The 12,696-nt window shown below is 39.4% G+C and overlaps 1 protein-coding gene across 1 annotated transcript; it reads left to right on the forward strand.

Annotated features, from left to right (window-relative positions):
• Positions 1-5,059: 5,059 nt before the first annotated feature.
• tmem121b (transmembrane protein 121B) lies at positions 5,060-8,805 on the forward strand. Its single transcript, XM_044020899.1, has 2 exons — positions 5,060-6,429; positions 7,607-8,805. Exon 1 carries the CDS (start codon positions 5,086-5,088, stop codon positions 6,274-6,276), a length of 1,191 nt encoding a protein of 396 aa, XP_043876834.1. The 5' UTR covers positions 5,060-5,085; the 3' UTR covers positions 6,277-6,429; positions 7,607-8,805.
• Positions 8,806-12,696: the final 3,891 nt, after the last annotated feature.

Raw genomic sequence — 12,696 nt, forward strand, 5'->3', positions numbered from 1 at the left:
GACTGGAGGAGTTCCTACACAGTTCTCCTCTAATGTAACTTGCTCTTCTTGACCACTGACTAAGGTCAGTGCTGCATGAAATCCAGTTCGTAGTTTCTCACAGTTATCATACAGACTGTATCCCAGAGTCACATTAGGCAGCAGGTTAGAGTTTTTGTTGATCTCATCAATAGCAAAGGCCATGGTCTGAGCCTGTCTGAATCCTACAATATCAAAACTAACACCATAACACAAGTGTTCACGACAAAACATACATTAAATAGTAACTATGCAAAGCTTCATGTTTCACAACTACATATTATGACTTGAAATGGCATATATACACATTGTAAGTATTTTACATTAATCATATATACAGTCTACTTATAGACTTAGGTTTCATCAGCGCTGTTTCCCTCACAGACTCACCTGTAGCAGTGAGACTTTTGTGGCTCTGAGGTAAAAGACAGGTCAGGATCAGTTGAAAGGAAGTTGACTGTAAACACTCCACCTAGAATCACATCCCCTGTTTTGTGCATCCCATTTAAATGAAACTGTCCCTTTAATTGACAAGAGGAGGAATAAAGAGAGGAGGTCACAGCAGAGGAGAAGCAAAAATACAACATTAGGAACATGAGGTTGGTGTCTACACAATTCCTCATGACCTTCCTCTGGCTCATCTCCTTTTCTGAGTGCAGTCACCTCAATATCACCACATTTTATTGATTTGTAGGTGCCCATGTTAATTCCTCTCGTAACACCAGTGCAGAGGAGGAAATGAAGCTGTAGGGGCAGGGCCCAAAATAAATCCCATCTGATACTGACTTTGTATCATTATTCATGTTTTCCTTTGGTATTTTGATGTTTGATTGTAGAAATTAGAAAATGAAAAGCCACAACTCAGAATTTTATTTACACTATTTATTAAAAATGTACATTTTACAGTGCCTACACTTCAAACTAACTAAAAAAAGACATTTTTCTTCATTTAAGCTCTCTCTCATGTCCTTATTGTTCTGTCTGTCATTTTTGAGCATTTTCCCAATTACATAAAAAGCTTTGGAATTTTTCTCGAAGCCTCCTCTGTGTAATTTATTTTCTTAATTTTCATTTCAATTAAATATAGTTTATAAATATCTACAACTAAACTTTAACCAACTACCCCCACCCTTTTTTTTCTCACATAATTTTAATATTATTAAAAATTTATAATTTGCCCCAATTCACCCCTCAGTTACTCGAAGTTACTTATTTCTACCAATAGATGTCAGTAGTGACAAATAGATGTCAGTAGTGACATCTATAGCAGAGAACCGAGTGCACAGCTAAGACTCGTTTTGTTTTGTTCCCGGTGAGGAAAAAGTGCATAAGGACCATGAAAAAAAAAAATAAGATTAATCTCACTGTTGGTACCAGGTTCTTTGTGTTTCAAAATGTTAACTGTGATTAAAAAAGACCCGTAACTTATGCTAGCCTCCAATGCTAGCCTCCAATGCTAATTTAAAACTTAATTTTAAGTTTACATTTTAATATATTTGAATAATTCAGAGGCCAGTGACGTTGCTTGAGCTTTGTTTTTGTTTCGCTTGTATTTGATATCTTTTTGAGCTGCGGTCGGTTTACGGTATGATGTCATCAGCCAGTGCCAGAGAGGAGTATTGAATTGATTGAATTGAATATACACATTAAATCCAAAAAAAAATAGGCTACAATACCCCCACCACTCATTGGTTGTGTGAAATAGATTTACATATATCGACTTTGAAATCTATTAACCTTGGCCTATGTGTGTGTTTTCATTTTCCTGTTGCTGTTTTCAGTCACACGTCATATTACAAGTTAGAAACATATACTTTGTGGAAAATCATGGTATCAAATTATACTTTTTAAAATTTTTTCATAATAATCTGCATTGTTAGCTGAGAAAAATATGTAAAAAAACAAACTAAAAAAAACCAAACTCGACCCCTGTAATTATACCTTTTTCAAAATTTCCTAGACATGGATGCAGTCATTTCTGACCACCTGACAATTGCTTTGTTTAGAGAGCTTTTAACTCCTGTCCAAATCCTCAATTCGGAATGAACAATATGTTTAGATGAGGTAAATTTCATTATCCACCCATTTCCGCAATGGGACATAAATGGGAACCGAACATCTTGTGATTACAGGAATCAGACACGATATCTGCCTATTCTCCATGTTACAGAACACCTCCCTGTTTGTGGCGGTAAAGAAGACAACAACAAAAATGTTGGTGCATGCCTCCTCCCACAGTTTTGAGAAAACCCCCATACGTTACATCAAAACGTGAGGCTTAATCAGGAATCGTGTGCTATGACTTTTCTAAGACTTTCGAGTAACCATAGCGACAAAAACTGCTTCACAGAGTCGTAATACTTTAAGGTATGTATGTAGTATGTTGTCCAAAATGTGACAAAATGTGATGGCTTAGACTGTCTTCCAAAATGTGAAAAAAATTTCATAGTTTAGTAAGTTGTCCAAAAAGTCCCTAAAATGCCATAGTTTAGTATGTCGTCCAAAATTTGACAAAAATGTCATAGTTTAGTATGCTGTCCAGAATTTGACAAAAATCTCAAAGTTTACTATGTAGCCCAGAATTTTACAAAAATGTCATAGTTTACTATGTCGCCCAGAATTTGACAAAAATGTCATTGTTTAGTATGTCGTCCAAAATGTGACAAATATGTCATAATTTAGTATGTCATCCAAAAAGTCTCCAAAAAGACATAGTTTTGTATGTTGTCCAAAATGTGACAAAAATGTCATAGTTTTGTATGTTGTCAACAATTTGACAAAAATGTCATAGTTTAGTATGTCGTCCAAAATTTGACAAAAATGTCATAGTTTAGCATGTTGTCCAAAAAGTCTCCAAAACGTCAAAGTTTAGTATGTTGTCCAAAATACGAAAAAAATGTCATACTTTAGTATGTTGTCCAGAATTTGACAAAAATATCATAGTTTAGTATGTCTTCCAAAATTTGACAAATATGTCATAGTTTAGGATGTCGTCCAAAATCGGTCAAAAAAGTAATAGTATAGCATGTCGTCCAAAATGAGAGAAAAAGTCATAGTAAAGTATGTCGTCCAAAATGTGACAAATATGTCACAGTTTAGGATGTCGTCCAAAATCGGTCAAAAAATTAATAGTATAGCATGTCGTCCAAAATGAGAGAAAAAGTCATAGTAAAGTATGTCGTCCAAAATCGGTCAAAAAATTAATAGTATAGCATGTCGTCCAAAATGAGAGAAAAAGTCATAGTATAGTATGTCTTCCAAAATGTGATAAAAATGTCATAGTTTAGTATGTTGTCCAAAATGTGACCAAAATGTCATATTTTGTATGTTGTCCAGAATTTGACAAAAATGTCATAGTTTTGTATGTTGTCAAAAATTTGACAAAAATGTCATAGTATAGTATGTTGTCCAAAATGTGATAAAAATGTGATAGTTTAGTATGACGTCCAAAATCGGTCAAAAAGTCATATTATAGTATGTTGTCCAAGATAGACTAAAAGGGCGTACAGAGCAGAAACCGAACCCATCACAATGTTGCAATTGCAACAGAATTAACTGTTTCTAACCACTACGCCACCATGGCCTGTGAATAATATAGCCAAATGCCATAGTATAGTACGTCGTCCAAATTTTTACAAATAGTATAGTATGTCGTCCAAAATCGGTCAAAAAAGGCATAGGTATGTAGTCCAAATTTATGTCGTCCAAATTTTGACAAAAAAGTCATAGTATAGTCTGTCATCCAAAATAAACTAAGATTGCGTCCAGAGCAGGAACCGAAACCATTGCAATGTTGCAGCCGCAACAGAGTTAACTGTTTCTAACCACTACGCCATCATGGCCTGTCAGTGACATAGTCAAATGACCTTGTATAGTATGACGTCGAAATTCGGTCAAAAAAGTCACAGTATAGCATGTCTTCCAAAAAAAGACAAAAGATCATCATATAATATGTCGTCCAAAAGTCACTAAAATGTCGTAGTTTAGTATGTCGTCCAAAAGTCACTAAAATGTCGTAGTTTAGTATGATGTCCAAAATTTGACAGAAATGTCATTTGGACGACATACTAAACAATGACATTTTAGTCACTGTGATGCTCCAAAGTGGGCGTGTTTTTTTGCCTTCTTTTGACTGTTTCCCATTCATGTGTATGTGGAAATTATCTTTGTGATTTTTGTCACATTTGGTAATTCAAAATGCTTTGAAAAGTCATAACACACCATTTTCAATCAAATCTCACGTTTTGATATAACATGTGTGGGGGTTTTCTCAAAACTACGGGAGGAGAACCTTAAAAAATTCACCCTTTAAAAGAGAATAACTCATAAGCCCCTCCCACTCCCTGTCTCCCCCCCTCTTCCAAAAATCTGTTTTTAGACAAAGTATTTAGACATAGTGGTATTTTGGTGGAATCAACCTTTAAAACATCAAGTTTTAAAGCAGAGAGAGAGAGACACCCTAAGCCTAATTAATAATTAAACTACATTAATTAACTTAAACTAATTAATTAATTGTATTAATCTCTGTATCCTTTGTTCTCTTTATTTTTCATAAATCTCTGAATCTTTTATTAATCTCTGTATCCTTGTAAATACCACCTTGTGTACACATGATGTGTTTATATTCTACATACATATTTATATATTTGCACTTTTCTACTCCTCATGAACCTGCACTATTTGTTTTTATTGTTTATATACACCAAACCTTCATTGCACACGTTCTTTACTTTTCAATGACAATAAACTTTAATCTAATCTAATTATAAACTTTAGTTATTCTTTTTTTACCAACCAATTACGGCACCTTCAGGAAATTATAATTTATGATTACTATTATTGTTATTATTGTTTTTAATATTATTACTTTTATGATTATTATTTTTATTATTATCATAATAACTGACTAAATTATTGAGTGGTGAATAAAGTATGTGGTCTTTAAACAAGGCATCTTGAGTCCGTTCCATCAGACAGAGTCCGCGCCAGTCTTTGCGCATGTCTCCTCCTTTTAAAGCCTCTGGAAGGAAGGAAAGAGGAGAAAAGGGAGGCGACCGCTCAAATACAATGATCTCTGCAGCTGCCAGCGACAATCCGAAGGCCGACTATCTCCAGTACGAAACCCGCTGCTGCCCCGCTGACTCCCCCGCCTCATCGTCCCCTGAAGCCGGCCAGCTGAGCCGAAGGCGGGACACTCAGACAACCAGCGGCTGCAGCATCAACAACCCGGAGGAGAGCGGCGGCGGCGGCAGCAGCATCCAGCCTCTGGTCTCCTCCTCCTCCTGCATCATGACATCGGGGGAGTTTATGCAGAGTGCGCCGCTGCTGGCGCACAGATCCAAGAGGAGCCTGATGTACAAAGCGCTCTGCTTCCTGCTGCTGGTCTTCCAGGGCGGCGTCCTGGACTTCTACCTCATCATCTTCACGGACCTGTACTGGTGCTCGTGGATCGCCACGGACCTGGTGGTGATCTCCGGCTGGGGGATTTTCTTCATGAAGAACGCGCGGAGCAAGAGGGAGCGGGCCTGCGGCTTCCACCAGAAGAGCTCCATCTTCGGCTGCAACCTGGGCGAGTTCACCTACGCCTACCTGGCCTGGCTCATCTACGTCATTGCCTGCACCCCGAAGGTGGTGCTCGTCCTGGAGACCTCCATTCTGGACCTGGTGGCGCTCAAGGTCCCGTGCGGCGCCACCGGCTTCAAGATCGTGGTGCTGCTCTCAGCGCCGCTGCTCTTCTGCCTCATCAACTCCATCATCGAGGACGCGAACGGCGCGACGCGGCACCACTCCCACAGCTGCTTCACCAGCACCTGCCTGGACCTGCTGGACAGCTTCACGCTGCTGGAGATGCTGCTGAGGAACGAGATCCCCACGCTGTACCTGAAGTACACCGTCATCTCCGTGTACTTCGTGGCGCTGGCCGTGCCGGTCATCTGGCTCTACGAGCTGACCGTGTCCGAGCTGCGCTGCCGCTGGCTGTGGGCGCGCTTCTCCACGGGCCTGCTGGTCAACGCGCCGCTGCTGGTGGTCAGGTGTTTCCAGGTGTACGTCTACAAGATGCCGGTGTCCGTGTTCATGTTCAAGAACATCTTCTTCCTCGCGTGCACGCTGCTGGAGCTGCTGGAGCAGTGCGCGGCCGTGCGCGGGGTGCGGCGGCTGACCGGAGGCGGAAACCCGGCCCAGTTCTCCCACTGCGTGTCCGAGAACGACATGTGTCCGCACGGATACGTCAACACCCTGGCCGTCACCCAGTCCTAGGAGCGCCACTGGTGCGTCCTGACAGACAGCTGGAAATTGGAAAATAATCCAGATTAGGCTCAATGTATAACCCCTGCTCGGCTTCATTTGGATGAGTGAGGTACTTAACATTCACTCTGACAACAGGCTGAATTCAAACTAAATCCCCAGGTGGTGAGTGGATATGTTTTGCTTCTAAACTTCCAGTGTTGGATTAACCTGCTAACAAGGACTGGGATGGGGTACATGGGGGCCCCACGTACCCCATCATAGTTATTTTAATGAAGTATTGCAGGAAAAAGGGTGCTTCCTGCTGAAGTGGTGCTGTTTTCCTGACAATTGGAGATTGGAAATAATCCAGATTAGGTTCAGACGATGGCTTCATTTGGACAGCAGCAAACCTGCATGTGTGGAGATGATTCACACTGTGAAAAAAAAAATAATATCAAGAAGGTCAGACTTTCCAAGCAAAGGATGAATTTAAAATATATCCTCACTTCTTTGTAATTATTGTTGGATTTTTTTTCTCTCCTTCCAATCCAAGGATTGGATTGACCTCCTAAAAGGCCCCATGGGCAAAAAAGGGAAGTGGGGCCCCCATGTTTTCCCATCTTACATGATACATTCATGAAGTACTTACAGTAAAAACTGAGCACGCTGTGCTTCCAGGTGAAGTGGTGTTGTTTTCCCTGACAATTTGAGATTGGAAATAATCCAAATTAGGCTTCATTTGGATGACTGGTGACGTGAAACAGTGATTTTATGGAAAGACAGATGTGTGATCAGTGCAAAATAATTTAACATCTAAAAGGTTAACCTTTACAGAAAAGGATGAACTTCAAATGTATCTCCATTTATCTGTAATGGTTAGTGGATATTTCTTTATTTTTCTTTGCTACACAGTGGCAGCAGGGCTGGATTAACTGGCTAAAAGGCCCCATGGACATACAAGGGAAAGTGAGCCACCGTGTTCCCCATCTTAGTTGTTCATAAAGTATGACAGGAAGAAAAGGTGCATTTTGTGTACAGTTGGAGATTGGAAATAATCCAGATTATGCTTCATTTTGATGAGTGATGACAGAAAACACAGACTTCAACGAACCTGCACATGATATCTCACTATATCGTGTGGGAAAGATTCACTAATTTAAAATCTTAAAGGTTAAACTTTACAAAAAAAAAAAAGATGTATTTGAAATATATCCCCATTTATCTTTAATGGTGAGCAGATATTTCTCCAGTTTCTCCATTTTATATTAACTTCTAATATTCATCAACACAGTAGCTGTCATGCTGAGGGTGCATTGTCTCCTGATGTGGTTCCATTTATAAAGCAAACTTCTCCTTCCAGACATTGGCTTCATTTGGACGAGCGAAGACCCCGAAACACAGACGGCAACAAACCCAAATGTGAGGTATTTAGACGGCAACTTCCTCCCACTAGTGTAGGAGAATGCGTCTCACACTGTGTGCAAAAATAGAAACAAACCATAATAATACATTAAACCTCAGTACTGTGCAAACAGCTTAGGGCCACCAGTAGATTTGTGGTTTCAGCAAAGTATTTAGCGTAACCTCCAGCAAGTGATTCAGAAAAACAGTTTTATATTATAAAAAAAAAACATTTCTTCTGGGAAGCATCTGATTGGGAAGGGTTTTTATCTTTCAGCATCATGACAACAATCACTAGAACACTGCTGCTGATGCAGGGAAATCTGACCTTCGCAGAGTCCAGACGTGAATATAAGGACGTCTAGGAAATGCTACTTAAAAACAAACATCTTCCTTTAATGTCCGGTGTGATGCTAATGAAGAGACAGAAAAATAAACATTCATTTGAAACTGTGAACTTTTGCACAGTACTTTATATACCCATGTACCTGTGATGGTGAGTTGATATTTTTGCTCACACATTGTGGTGGTTTAACTTGTTAAAAGCGCTATAGAAAATGCACATTTAAGTGTTTATTTTACTTGTTTATTTCTACTTTTTCCCCCTCATAATCTGAGTATTTACATGACCTAAAACCTTCAAGTCTTTATTGGAAGTGTATGCAAACTGGATTGTTCGGTTCAGTTCACCTGTGGCATACAAGGGACATTCCTTTGTTTTAATCCCGGAAACTAGTCCCTTTAAATCCACACTGCAGTTTCCTTAATTCCATGTGGCAGGTGTTAACTGAATCACATCCACCTCCATCGTTTTAGGACAACATTAGACAACTCAGAATCCATCCTTTAATCCTCCAGCTCTGTCTTTCAGTTATTGCTTTAAACTTGTACAAATGCTCTCCAGGAGCTGTTTGTTTGGACCAAATCCTCAGAGAAAGTATCTTTCTTTTCGGCGTTGTCGAAAAAGCCGCATCTTACACACCCGCACACTGTTAGCTGCGAGAACTCTCATAGCTAACTCGTCGTTTTGAGGTTTGGGTTAGTTGCAGCCCTACTACAGTACAAAGCCATCTTGGGGCAGTTTCCTGCCAGTTAATCCCAGCATGATCACCTGTGTGTGTTGAACGGTGGACTAACGGAAATGCCTCCGATACTGCCGAAAATGTGGGCATCGGTATCGGCGAGTACTGGAGTCCATGCACCGATCCGATACCACGTAATTTATTAGAGCTCCGTTAGCTCTGACGCGGTTCTTCTTCGCCGCTCCTGAAACAGTTGCGCTGTGCTGTTTTAGAGGTGTGAAGAAGAACTGATCACCCAACACCTGTAGACAAGGAGCTAACGTTAGCTCATCATGTCGGCGGTTTGGCAGTATTTACCAGTTAGCTCCGTCAGCGTTGTTAGCTGCGTTGTTAGCAGCGCGAGAACTAACCAGCGTACCTGTGTCCTGCGTATGTATGCCTCTGTTTTTAAAGTTTAGCGTTACTTCAGAGACTCATTTTAACAATCTGGAGTCATGTAAAAATGATGTCACACGCGTCCTTTCCCGGTCAGTCGTCATGGAAACATGAAGCTCTGCCAGTGCTGCGTTGTTTGGACCAGAGTCAAAACAAACGTACAAGCTGAAAAACGAAATAACTTATCACTGGTAAAAATAAATGGTGTCCAATTACTGTATTCGTTCATGTTTTACAGAGGGTTTAACCTGAGCCAAACCTTACCACCATATCACAGTCATGCAGGCGTAGTATGATATATTTTCTTTTATAACACACTGGTATCGGTATCGGTACACAAGTATTGGAATCGGTATCGGGAGGGAAAAAATGGTATCGGAACATCTCTATCTGAAATTTGAATATGACCAGAAATTGTGGCCCGAAATTTGCCTCATGCACAGTGAAAATGTTTTACTTTAGCTTGCAGTGAATTTCAGACGGACTTTATACTCTTTGTGTCGAGGGAACCTAGCAAAAAAACAAGCTAGCCAAAAGGCTACGTCAATTCAATTTTTTTGTTTGGCTTTGTAGATAGCCAGACCGTATACTTGTATCATTTAATTATATTTTCCAGTCAATCTAACAAATTGTGCTTTTAACTAACGTAATTTTGTTACAATGAACTTAAGTACATTTCTCTATTTATACAGTATATATATATCAAAAGATGTCTTGATAATATCATCAGATTATACAATGTGTGTTCATCACTAATCTCATAGCAATATCAGACAAACGTGATCTTCCACAAAACTAGGCAGTAACCCTTCAATAAATAACATCTGCATAGAAGTGCTCTTCTGTGTTTTAAACACAAGGGGGCAGAGTCTGAAAATCACCATATAAAAAACGACAACAAAAAAAGGTGTCAGCATCATGTAATGGACAAGAAAAAAAATAAGTACACAATGTGATTCTTTCCCGGAGCCGAATGAATCATCGGACAATCTTTTTGTGACACGTTTATAGCGCATTGTCGTTTCCAGCCTTACCTCCTTTCATTTCCCAGACCAGTCTTCAGGTGCTACAGTCAAAAACACCCAACGCCTGCCACAGCTGATAACAGGGAGGACTATACGTACACCAGACTATTTCGAGATGTGTGTGTGTGTGTGTGCGTGTGAGTGTATGTAGTGTTGCGAACGTCAAGTGCAATTCCAAGAATACTTACTCCACTCATGTACTTCAGTGTTTTACCTATTGACGGTGTCGTCCGCTGTTCTTAGTGCTGCTTCTAAACGGTCCTTAGAGTAGACAGTGTGTGTGTTCACGTGAAAACGCTGTACATAATGATTCAGTGGTGCCATGACAAACAGGTTTTTCAGCGGACTCCTGGACAACAGGAGTCCCTGCTGGTATTTGCTGGCTCGACTACTGTTCTACTACTTCTGTTACTTGTTTTGGGTCAGGGGTCCCAAAACAAAGGTCACTGGGTACTTGATTGCTATCACCGGATATTTTGAATGCCGTCATTCCCTCAGTTACTTGAGGGCTGAGCTCTAAGTGTTCAACGTAAAAGCCATTAGATAAAAAAAGCCAACCCAGTCTCCAGGACCATCACGGTACCGTTCAGTCAGATTTCAAAGATTTTCAAAGATTTCAAATGACACAGTGAATCCAACAAGTTGTGTTGAAAATGCATATAAATAGTGACATAAAGTACTGGTGAGCTGAACTGGGGTCTTATTCCCAACTCCTTGTTAGTGGCTCTTTGTATTATGTACCACAGGATATCCTAGAGTGACAGGTCATGGCTTTGTTTGAACAGTAGGAGTGGAGACATTTTTCCATATAAATAGAAAAGCTGCGTATGTGACAGACGAGTACGTACAGTCAAGAAAGTGTGCAATATGAGAAACATGTGAGAGGGGTTTCAGTGCCTATTTTACGTACGAGTCGTGAACTCATGAGATGTATCTAATCACAGTGACTGCGGGTCAGAGGTTCACGTGTTTTGTGCCTTGTGAGCGGCGTGGAACGTAGTCTACCAGGCACCAGAGAGTCTCGCGTACCTCCCACCTGAACAGTGTCAAGACAGAGTCAGTGAAAAAATATTACATAAGTTATAGAAGCGAGCTTAAAAATGTATAATTTGGTTAAAGCGACAGTAAAGAGATAAGTAGTTTTTGTAGTTTGAAAGCAGACTTCAGAGGCCTGGGCACAAAACCATATGCAATGTCCACATATGTTGAATTTCCTATAATAAATGTACATATGAGTTAAAAACACACACACATGTATACTGACTGTATGTCACCTGTATAGTGATATATTAATATTATCACTACATGAAAAACCCCATAAAGCACACTGCATTTATTTGTACTGAAATGTGCATATACTGTGTATAAATGCAGTATGATATGATAAAACCATATTATTAAAGAAGTAAAATGTGTACATGTATATATATTACTTTTTTTTCTTGTGCTATATAAAGAAATGTGCCATTTCCATATGTTAGTAATATGTTCATACACTGTATCTTCATACATGCAGTACATGTCATGATGTTGTGTATGTTTTCAGCTCGTATGTACATTTATTTCAATTATTTACGTTACCTGTATAGCCTTTTTCAGACTTGAACACTTATAAACTGAGTATTAACATTTTCAGGCGGTTGATGCAGAGGGAGACTGTCCAGAAAATGTCCATAACATCGAGGCAAGGGGTGGAGCAAGGGGTGGTGCAAGGGGTGGAGCAAGCTGGAAGCAGGACATTCATCCGTCCACTTGCTGTCAGTTTTCTAGAGATTTTCCTCACTTATTTGACTTTGAGGTGACAGGAAAAGTTACAAGATTAAAATGTACACAGTCACATTCGTATTTTTACTGGCGATGCACAGAGTTTTTTTTTTCTTTTGTTGTTCAGACAAAGTTCAAAGTCTGAACTGCCACTGAAACCAAATCTTGGTTCAGTCAATGTATTGCTGCAGACACCAGGGGGTGCTGTTGTGACGTGAACCCTGGTCTAACCTCTGACGTTGAACAAACCATTCCACCAGAGCGGAACAGCTGTTTTGTTTGTTGCTTATCATGTACTGTATATGTTTGCCAAAGTATTAAAAATGTTTAACATATTCTATAATATTTTATATAACTTCCTTGTGCCAGAAATCCTTTTGCAAATGCATTGTACGCTGTTGGAAAGGCAATCTTAAAAATATATCTATATATATATATATATATATATATACATATGTATATATATATAAATATAGATATATATATACATATGTTTATATATATATATGGATATATATATAGATATATCTACATATATATATTGATTTGCACAGAAACGTCACCTCACTAATGACAGTGGTCACATGTTTGTGGTTTAATCACAAACAGGAATCATTCAACAGTTACTACAGTGAGCCTTGATGCTGCATGAAGAAGCACAGTTTCACTGAAACTACCAAAGGCTTTCATGAACATGGCTATTCAAAAGAGCTAACTATCAAATGTTGCTTTCATCTTATTTCGGGTACACTGAAAATTTGAATGTCCACATCTTAAAACACTTTTTCTTCCAAACTTGTTTA

This window comes from Solea senegalensis, linkage group LG3, assembly GCF_019176455.1.
Source record: "Solea senegalensis isolate Sse05_10M linkage group LG3, IFAPA_SoseM_1, whole genome shotgun sequence".
NCBI classification, from domain to species: Eukaryota; Metazoa; Chordata; class Actinopteri; order Pleuronectiformes; family Soleidae; genus Solea; species Solea senegalensis.

Coding starts and splice junctions, on each gene's coding strand:
- tmem121b (XM_044020899.1), top strand. CDS start 5,086: ATGATCTCTGCAGCTGCCAGCGACAATCCGAAGGCCGACTATCTCCAG.